Raw genomic sequence first — 10,945 nt, 5'->3', positions numbered from 1 at the left:
TTGTTACGGACATGTGTTGTAATATTGTTGGGAGTTTTCAAATTATTTTGTTTTAATTCTCTTTTTTTTCATCTTTTCAGCTCTCTGATGGAAGGCATTTCTTGGTGCAGCTGATGAAAATATTGCAGTGAAAATCTTGGCCATTTGTGGAAATAGTGGCCAATCCCAAACCCAAGTATAGCATTTCTTCTATTCCGTCGTACCTCATCCTAGAAGAACCATGTACGGGAGCGCGAGAACAATCAGTAACTTGGAAGGTAGCCCTTCCCGGTCACCTCGCTTGCCGAGGTCTCCTCGTTTGGGTCACCGGAGAACCAGTAGTGGAGGCGGGGGAGGAACGGGTAAGACATTGTCCATGGAAAACATCCAGTCCCTTAATGCAGCCTATGCAACATCTGGACCCATGTACTTGAGTGACCATGAGGGAGTTGCGTCTACGACTTTCCCCAAGGGCACGATGACTCTTGGCAGGGCTACAAACCGAGCTGTGTATGGGGGTCGAGTCACAGCTATGGGGAGCAGCCCCAATATTGCATCCGCTGGTCTCTCTCACACCGATGTCCTTTCCTACACTGACCAGCATGGGGGTCTAACCACTTCGGCTCATCATCACCACCACCAAGTCCCTTCCATGTTGAGACAGGTGAGGGATAGCACCATGCTGGATTTGCAGGCTCAGCTCAAGGAGCTGCAGAGGGAAAATGACCTCCTTCGCAAAGAGCTAGACATCAAGGACAGCAAATTGGGGTCCTCCATGAATAGCATCAAGACATTTTGGAGCCCTGAACTCAAGAAAGAAAGAGTCCTGCGCAAAGAAGAGGCAGCCCGCATGTCTGTTCTCAAGGAGCAGATGAGAGTCTCACATGAAGAAAATCAGGTAGGTCTTGTCCAAGGCCAAGTTCTATCTTCTCTCCCCACCCCCCCATCCTCATTCTCTTGATTGATTTCTAATTGAACAGTTGATAGTTTGCAGGTGCTGGGACCTGGGCTGGAGGACATTTTGGGGCCTAAAGACCATGTGCCTACCTTTAAAAGAGTCACCAGGAAGGGCGCAAGATGTGGGGTGGAGGAGATGCTGTAGCCAGGGTCCTCCCCTTCCTCCATGAATCTTTTTTCTTGCTGCTGAAGAGGGGGGTGGATTCACTTCATTTCTGTACTTTTGCGGGTTGGGTTTTCCCTTTTCAGTGTTAATCTGAATGTCTGCAGGAGATAAACACGTTTTATGTTATAATGAAAGCTCTCCCATTTTCTCAGGAACGAGACAGTTGGAGTAGGTGATCTCCAAGGTCCCCTTAGTGCTGATAAATTTAATAATTTAAAGGGGCCCATTTGCAATGGCAAAATGGTCTTAGAAGGGCATTCATTTCTTATAGTGCTTCTCTGAAGAATTTGATAGTAGAATTGGATGTTAGGAAGCTGATACCAAAGGAGTGAAACTCATTAGTCTTCTTCATCCCCAGTGACTACGTTGGTGTTCAAAGCACATGCTCGGAGTGCCCAACTCTCTCAGGAAGCCTGCCTTTATTCATCTGGGTTGAAAATTGCCCCAGCCCTAGAGTTTTCTATAGGCACACCTTGCATGATCTTGGGGAGGGAGGTGGTCAGAGGCATTTAGAATGTTGTTAGGATGCCATAGCCACAGTCCATCACAACTTCAAAATCCTGTCCTAGAGGTATTGACTTCTTCCCAATCCCTGATTTGTTGGCCATTGTTACCCATCCCAGATCCCTACTTCCCTACTCCCTATCTGGGAGTCTATATCCTCATTTCCTGCTTCCTTTTCCTGCCCAGAATGCCTTCACTTCCTGATCTTGTTTCCCCACTCCTGTCAAGATGGTACTGATCCTTGCTCCATGCTGTCCCCATTCCATTCCCTCCTAGGATGGCTCTGGTCCTTGCTCTATGCTGTCTCTTATCCATTAGGATATCTCTGATGCCTGTTCCCTACTCCTTGACACTCTGTTCCTAGCTCTTGCTTCCTTTTCTCTATCAGAATGGCTCTGGTCCCAGCTTCTTGCACCCCTCTCCCTGCCTGTTTGTATTTATGTCATGCTCCATGTTCTCCTCTCCTTCCATAATGGTTCTGGTCCCAGCTCTGTGCATCTCTTTCCCTGCCAGGATATCTCTATTCCCTGGTCCCTACCCTTTTTCCTTCCCATATGACTGTGGTCCTTACTCCCTGCTCTCCTGTCCCTCCAGGATGGCTGTGGTCCTAATTCCCTACATCCCACTCTCATCTTGATTATATTTGTGTCCTGCTCCTTGTTCTTCTCTCCTTCCAGTATGGCTCTTGTCCTAGTCATCTGTATCCCATTCTCAGCCAGGATATCTTTGGTTCTTGGTCCCTGCTCTCCTCTCCTTGGATGGTCTTTATGTCTAGTAAAGGTCTAGTTTTTACGTCCTACTCTCCTTTCCTTCCAAAATGGCTCTTCCCGGGACAGCTCTGATCTCTCATCCCAGTTTCCTTTTCCCTGCTTCTCACTGACAATGTGGCTCTGACTCTTGTTCATTAGTCACTGACAGGGGAACTATGATTCCTGTGTTCTTCTTGAGTGGTTTCAATTCTGGGTCTGCTAGGCTTCCTTTCCACTGGATGAACTAGCCCCCTGGAATGTTGTTTCACCTAAAAGTCATGCTTTCATGGAACCAGTTAATGTGATTAGGCAGGGTACACCAGTAGAGCCAAGGAATGCCAGACTGAAAATTCCAAACAAGCTGGGGATCCCCAAATTATAGACTTCGAGGGTAGCCTATCCAAAGCCCCACCCATTTTTTCTTGGGATTATTGTCTAATTCTCGCATGCTGGTAATGCAGTCTTCCTCATTGCTTCCTTGGAGTTTACTCTTTTGGCACAAGACTGACAAGCATTTGTGGCTTTTGCTGATAATCCATTTTCCACCCCTCATACTCTTCCTCTGCCTATACAGAAAGGGACCACTTTTTTGCTTTGACAACATTAAAAACTAAAAACCAAAATCTATACAATGGGCAAATGTGATTCTTGAGTCTAACAAAGACAGGTCTTCATTTTGGAATGAGGGACTGCCACAGCTTTCAGTTCAGCTCTGTTCATCCCCATCTTTCTAGTTCAAAGGCTCCTCCTGATCTGCACCAATTAGGGGGACATTCTTCTTCTTCGTGTTTGATATTTAAATTGTCAGAGTAGCTCAGCAGTTGGGAGAGTGGATGGAGGCAGGAAGGGAAGCAGCACCAAGAAACTTAGAAGCTGCCCCTAGAGACTTCGCCAGATCTCGACATAGCCTTCATCTAAAAAGGGGCATTTGATTCTGATTGCAGAATGAATACATCAGACACATTACACTTCCCATTGCCTGGAGGTCATAACATGGCCGAGTTTATCGAGCTGGTTAAGAACGTGATTTGGGCCACTCTCCTCCCTACTGCCAGGGAGTCTTAATGAGCACACCAGGAGTTTTGCTAGTGCCCTGTCGGCGGAGGTTCCGGCTACGGCATATTAGACCGAGAGATTCTGAATACATTTCAAACTGTTGATCATCTGGTATTCCAATTGTATTTGAAGAGAAGATCTTTAGGCATTTTATATTCTCCAAGAGATGGAAGGAAGGGAGAGAGAGCTGAGAAGAATCTAATTTGGAAATTGAATGTTGCAGTACCTTGACAGTATATTACCAAGTGAAATTCTCCTTTGGAACATGAGAATAATTAAAGCATATAACCAAAAACCAAAGGAGACCCTAGTCAAACACTGTCGATGAGAAAATTGAGCCCTTGGAAGTGACATGACTGGCCCAAGGTCACATTATAGTAAGTAGAAGAATAGGATTGGACCCAGGTCCTCTGAGTCGGGTTCCAGCACTCTTTTTAATAGACCAGTAACTTCATTAGGATTGCCTAAAAGAACAGTAGAATAGAGGGGCCTGGGTGGCCTGTGGTCTGTACGGAGGAGTCGGGGACACCCACGTTGATGTTGAGGAAATCCCAGACCTATTGGAGTGCTGGATTGTTCTACTGATTCACACAGCTCAGCATTTCCATTTAGACCTGTTTGCTGGTGGCTTCTTCTTGGTTGAAGAGGAATCTTGGTCATTATTATAAGTTAATGTGAACAAAACTATTTGAAAGGCTGTGCCTTTTAGAAGAGGGATTAGAGTTCTTTTGTTTGGCCCCAGAGGACTGAGTCAGGAACAAATGGGAGGGAGTCTCAAAGACTTTAATGTTGTGAACAGGGAAAAGCTTCCTAACCTTGAGAGCCAAGATCCCAAAGGATAATGGGCTATGGGAATAGGTAGTGAGCTCCCCTACATTTTAGGGCTTTAGGCATGGATGATCCTTGATCAATTATGTTGCAAAAGGGGATTCTTCTTCTCCTTCCTCCTCCTTTTTCTCTTTCTTTTTTTGGGGTGTGGTTTGTCTCTCATTGCTGCTGAGGTTCCTTACAACTCTGATTCTGTGACTTTGAGATTCAGACTTGGAAACAACTCATTGTATAAAGTGCTCTTGAAATGTTTTCATTCTCCTCTCCCCTCCCTTCCCCTTCCCCCTAAAAAATAAGAGTCTAAACATGTGTAAGAACTGAAGGAGGGTGAGAAGAATTTCAGTGTCCTGGCCAGGGCCAACCCAATTGTTCAGTGGATAAAGCCAGGCTTTTGTGCCCTCTCCCATCCCAATTGTGCCCCTTTTCTTCCCAGCAGACCCTCATCCTCCAGGGCCTCCCTTTTGTCTCTCTCCCCCTCAGCTGCTTGTCTGCTAATTGTGGTACATTTGGAAGGAGCATAGGACTGGGAATCTGAATAGCCTTTTATGATCTCTGAGACTTTGAATGAATGACCCAGCCTCTTTGGGTCACAGTTCCCAGATCCATAAAGTGAGGGAAGGGGCTGACTAGGATCGAAGATTCCTTCAAGTTCTGGAGTGATGATCCTCTGACCCTAAAGAGAAGCCTTAATAAAGTGTTAGCAAATAACGGTATTCATGAATCAACCTAACACTGGGAACCTTGTTGGGGTCACTTGTTCTAAACTGGCCAGTATTCTCTTTAGGATTTTATCATTGATTTGGTCAAAGGTGCAGAGAGCCACTCTCACTTCATTTCAGATGACAGAGGGTGGATGAGCTGCCCAATATGGTTCATGGGACAGAATCTCTACAGACTGGAAGGGTGGGTGGAATTGGGTAAGATGAATTTGAATTGGTGATAGACATAGGATCCCACTTTGGGGTAAAAAAACAAACAAAACCTAACCCAACCATTGTCCAAATATAAATGGAAAGCCTTGTGGCTAGGCAACAGTTTGTGTACAATAATGTGAAAGAAGGTGGAAAAATGGTCACAAGTGATCCTTGCCAACAAAGTGTTTGCAGCCTTGGTGGGGACAAGAGATCATCACATGCTAATGAATTAAAGAATAATGGGGGAAGTGATTGTGTTGCTGTTTTCTGCCTTGATACCTGTTCATTTCCAGCTTTGGCAGTTTAGTTGATGAGCCTCCCTATTTTCTTGGTTATTCATAAGCTATCCATTGGGTATTACTTTCCTGGCTTGAATTCCCCTTTAAAGTCCTTATTTTCTGGTGACTGTCAAGGCATGATTGAGTTTGCAAATTATATATTTGTTTTTTACCTTGAGAGGTAGCTTCCCCCTTGATCATCGCTTTGGAAAGTGGCAACATAAGTAGGTTTTGAGAAGAATGACTGCTTAAAATCACTAGTATGGATAATGGATGAAATAAGCTTTTTTGGTCCCTTCCAGCTCTAGATCTGGGAGCTGGTGACCCTTTCACTTGAAATCTCTTCTATCTACCAGAAACTTGACCTAGGAACTAACCCACGAAGAGTCTTCCATTGCTGGATCTTGAACCATATAGTACTGCAAAGATTTTCTCTGGCTTGGCTATTGGAGGGTATGTCCTCTACCCTTCAGGATATTTTTCCTGGGGCTCCCTTCCTTCTGTCCCATACTTATTTTGGAGACCTTCTGGGGAAATCTGGTGGACTGCTGCCCCAATATTTGTAGAAGCAGAGCCATTCCTAGAATATGTGAAGCAGGGATAGACCCGAGTTCAAAGCCTTCTATTTGCTGTTTTTCTTCCTGTAGTCCTTCTATTCTTTCCCCGGGATTGTTGTAGGAATATGGTTTGTTAACTTTAAAGTGCTATGTGTGAGGTAGTTACTATTTCTATTTCTTGTATCATTGTTATTATATTGTAGGTGGATAGCAAGTCCCTTTATTTTCAGTTGAGTCTATACAAAGTAAATATAAAGGAACTTTTCTTGGGGGGAGAAGAGCTAACAACGGGTGGGATTAGAAAAGGATTCCTGCCAGAGGTGGTCTCTGAGTGAGTCTGGATGAAAGCTAGGCATTTCAAGGGGGAAGGAACGGGAGAACATTCCAAATTGGGAGTAAATAGTCTATGCAAAACCTTGGAGGTGGGAGATAGGATGTGGGAGATGAGGAAGATCAAACAGAATGGTTTGGCTGGAATGTTGACAGCGTGAAATGGACCATTGTAGACATTAACCTGGAAAGGGAGGCTGGCCTCAGTGAGGGAGCCTCGCTGGTAAAATGGAGGTCAGAATAATTGAGGCCATTGGGAATTGTCAAGCAGGCTAGTGATGTGACCATCTTTGTTCCTTTGGAAGATTTTTTGAGCAGCTGGATGGGGGATGGATTTAGGCTAATGGGCATCCCTCTATCCCTTAACCACTTACCAGTCAACTGCATCATTTGTAGGAGGGTCTGGCGAAACACTAGCTAACATTAAGTGAAAAACAAGTTTCTGGGTCCACAATTTCCTTCTTGGAGAAATTGCTGTCCTTATGAGGCAATTCTGAGCCCTGATCATTTCCGGTGGGATGAGGAGAAATAAGATTCCTATATTTTAAACTTGGCAAAGTCCTTTTTTTGGTGCCATATCTCATTTGGGCCTCACAACCACCCTGTGAAGTAGGAGGCACATGGACACTGAACTCCCAAGTGAGGAAACCTCCTCTACCAGAGCAGCTTGGTACCTGCTCTGTAACTTCATGCCTTTGAGTTTCCTCAGAATTAAAGTGAATTACCCAGGGCCACACAATACAGCTAGTATGGGTCAGAGGCAGCAGGATTTGAACCCACATCTTCCTGAGTCTAAGGGCAGCTCTAGCTTCCATGCCAAATGCCTCTCCAATAATAGCTATCTCTGTTTTATTGATGAGGAAATAGAGAAATTAAGTGACCAGTCCATGATGGAACAACTGGTATCATAGGCATATGATATCATAGTCAGGGAACTCAGATCATTTTGACTCTTAAGTGTCAAACACTTTATCCCCTACACTGCAACATGTATTCTAGATGAGGAAGTAGATGGCTCTTTGGGTTGACAGCCAGGGGATTTTCTTCTCCAGAACTGTTTGGCTAGAAGGACCTTCATCTCTTCCAGCATGTGCCTTGTGAATGGTGGTGCCATGCTTCTAGTGAATCAGATGAGTGGAGAAAGGCCAGCACTCAAAGGAGAGCATTGAGGAGAGTCCATGGTGCCCAGGAGAGTCCGGGTGACAGGAGCAGCAGCAGTGGCGGCGGCAGGCAGTTACCCATTGGTAGCTGGGAAAAGGCCATCTGGCTGATGAAAGTAAAACCTTCTCATCTGGAAGGACCTGGTTATTCTTTGTTTCTAGGAGAGACTCTGAGCTGCTATGTCTTTCCTTGCAATTCAAGGGACGTTGCAAATGTCTACTATATTCATATTTATTCGCATGTTCCAAATTGCCTACAGAGAGCCTTCTGGCAGAAATATCACCAAAAGTGCTGGATAAGCAAGACTCAGATGAGGAAGTGATTAAAAATTCAAGAACAAAAATAATAATATCTGAAAAGCATTAGAAGATCAAGGATCTTGGCAAATGTGGACTGATTCCGATAAGAGGGAGCAATCAATTTTTAAGAAACTAGAGTTTAAAACCTTCTGTGACTGACAAATTCAGGTCCCGGTCTTTTTTTGAGGTTTGGAGGGAAGGTTTGTGTTTTGCCTTAGAAATTAATTTTAGGAAAAATAAGTAGATGCATCATCAGAATAATTTCAGGTTTCATAGATGGATTAGAAAAGGGGTTGGAATAAGGATAGAGTGCTGGCCTTGGAATCAGAAGGACCTGGATTTATATCCTGGCTCTAGCACTAATTGTATGTTAGGCAAGTTACCCAAACTCTAGGCAACTCTCCAAGCCTCTCTATGATATCTCTTAAATATAAGTGGCTGTTTGGCATTGGTGGAGAGATTTTCTAGATTGGAAGCTCCCTACAAATCATGAATCCAGACCTCTCTCCTTTTCCTCCCCCACCAAGTAAAATCATTGAGTTGGTTATGCCCTTCTTGATTTCTTTCAAGCACTGGATACTTTAAAATATCTTCTTCTAGATTATCCTTAGCATCTCATTTATCATGCATGCCTGTTTCTCCTGATAACCTTTATGAAAATGTCTCTGCCTCTTTTGTTATCTTCTTTTTTCTACATCACTTCTCTAATCTTCTTCAAGGCAAGATTTTGGATTTGGACTCATTGCGTCTGGGTTCAAATCACTCAGCCCTGCCACTTACTAGGCAACCTTGGATAAATCCCTTACATTCTCTGGGCCTCAGCTTCCTCATCTTTAAAGAAGTCCTTGGAGGCCCCATCTAACTCTAAGTCCATGATCCTCTGCTCTTGCATTCCTCTAAGTTCATCTTGATTTGAACTCTATCCTTCATGCCCAGTGAGTCTATCTATAAGTCTCTCCACCATCCCTGGTTCAGCCCACTTCAGGTCTAAATCCTCATCTTTCTCTACACTTTGCCTTTCTTTCTTGTTAATGGCAGGACCATTTTCCTGGGTTCAGAACTCTTTGGGTCATTTTTTGACTCCCCCCCTGCATACTCAGTGATCACATCTTGTCCAATTCTAGTTCTTCAACATCTCTTACGTTTATTCTATTCCCACCCCATTTCATTATGTCTCATCCTCACCTTCTTACTTGCATTCCTTCCTTTAGTTCATCCAACTTCATCTGTCTTATGTTGACAAGATTCATCTTCCTAATTCCCAACCTTGAGCATCTCTCTGCTGCTCAGCAAACTGTCAATGATTCATTTTCCCCTTTCAGATAAAATAAAGTTGATGTAGCCTGGCATTCAGGACCCTTTGCAATCTGGCTTGAATTGACTATTCTCACCTTACTTCACATTGTGCTCCTTTTGTGTATTCTGAACGGCCACTTTGATGCTTGCCATCCCCTAAACATCCTGCAGACACTCTTGCCTCTAAACCTTGAGGTTCTTACTATTTCTTGTGCCTTTGAAGTCCCAATCCTTCCACCCCACCCACCTGTTGATTTTCTGGAAGGTTAAGACAAACACACAGAGAAATCATTTCAAAGAATATGCAAAATAAATGTAAAGTAAGATTTTTTTAGGGGAGAACAGCACTTGCTAGCTATTGGAGGTGGGGTAGGATTAGGAGAGGATTCCTTCAAGGCTTACCTTGAATTCCACCTCTTATCTGAAGCCTTTCTCCAGTCCCTCAAGCAAAGCAAGAACTTGGGGAAGGGATTCTAATTTTTCTCTAGTTCTAAAAACAACGCCACCTGTGCCTTGATATGAGAGTAAAGGACAGAGAGAACGAGGAAAAACTTTGACCCCAGTCGAAAGACAATCCAGGGACACCTGAAATTCCTTTCCTGGGGAAGGTGAGAGGAGACTTCCTTCGTCTGGGAAGTTAGGTGATGGTTTCTTATGTCTGAATGTAGAAAGACTTGAAGGAAATTGTTGATTGCTGTCATGGATGCCAAATGGACTCATTGCTCAGGAATGACCTCTAATTGGCCTGAGAATTAGCCAAATGTACTACATTACCAGACTTTCTGATGGTCAGGTCCAAACTTTCTCTAGAAATATTTAGCCAATAGGGAGACTGTATGTTTTTCTGTGTTGAAATTTTAGAAATCCCAGTGGCTCTCATCTTCTGATTTTCTCTTCCTCTTTTGTTTCTCCTCTTCTCTCCCCCTTTCCACTCCCTCCTCCTTTCTTTCTGACTTTTCTTTTTCTTTCTTTGTATCCCCCTTTCAGCCCATTCCTCTCCTATTTTTCCCTTTCTCCCCACTCCTTTCTCCTCTTCCCCCACCCCTTGTTCTGACTGCCCAGCTCAGTTCAGTGACTTTTTACCAGCTTACCCACAGACTGATGAGTTTTTTGGCCCTAGAAACTCTTTAAAAGAAAAAATTTAAAAATAAGCCCTTGTATAGAATAAGTATAAGTTAGTTGGAGGAAATCCTTTGTGTTTCCCCAGTGAAGCCAAGGTGTTGACCTTGGGAATAGATGAAAACAGATAACCAAGATAGCTAACCCTAACCCTAAGTGAACAAAACCAGTCCCTAATGAAAATGGAATGATCTGGCTTGACTGCCTACACCAGTGATTCCCAAAGTGGAAGCCACCCCTGGTGGGTGCTGCAGCGATCCAGGAGGGCGGTAATGGCCACAGGTGCATTGATCTTTCCTATTAATTTCTATTAAAATAAAAAAATTAATTTCCAGGGGGCTAAGTAATATTTTTTTCTGGAAAGGGGGCAGTAGGCCAAAAAATTTTGGGAACCACTGATCTACACCAATCAATTAACTATATAGACAAGTAAATTTCTGACTCAATTGATGCTGTGGGGAGCACCTTTGGCAGCATCCTCCATGGAGAGATGGTCAAAATAGAAGCATTTATCTGATAAATAAATGTTCCATTCATAGGCCTCATTCTGCACAGGGGGGAGGAAGACTGAATCATGGAGCTAGTTTTGTGCGACCTGAGTATTGCTTCTTGTTCTGGTATCTCTGCAAGATTTGCAAATTGCTTGCCAGGCACTAATTCTCTGTCTATCCTACTATTACCAGCTTTAGGAGGGGAAAAAAGAGCTGCAGTGAAGAAAGCTTCTATCTTGAAATGGACTTTCTGGGTGGGTT

At 43.8% G+C, this 10,945-nt stretch overlaps 1 protein-coding gene across 1 annotated transcript in view; it reads left to right on the top strand.

The window, feature by feature from the left end:
* Nucleotides 1–220: 220 nt before the first annotated feature.
* ERC2 (ELKS/RAB6-interacting/CAST family member 2) overlaps nucleotides 221–10,945 on the top strand; it is a 743,930-nt gene continuing 733,205 nt past the window's right edge. The window contains exon 1 of the mRNA XM_044675466.1: nucleotides 221–877. Coding sequence (XP_044531401.1) covers nucleotides 221–877 — 657 coding nt within the window. The remainder of the gene's footprint in view (nucleotides 878–10,945) is intronic.

The sequence above is a fragment of the Gracilinanus agilis genome, chromosome 1 (assembly GCF_016433145.1).
Source record: "Gracilinanus agilis isolate LMUSP501 chromosome 1, AgileGrace, whole genome shotgun sequence".
Classification (NCBI taxonomy): Eukaryota; Metazoa; Chordata; class Mammalia; order Didelphimorphia; family Didelphidae; genus Gracilinanus; species Gracilinanus agilis.
This window is presented reverse-complemented; position numbering and strand designations above follow the sequence as displayed.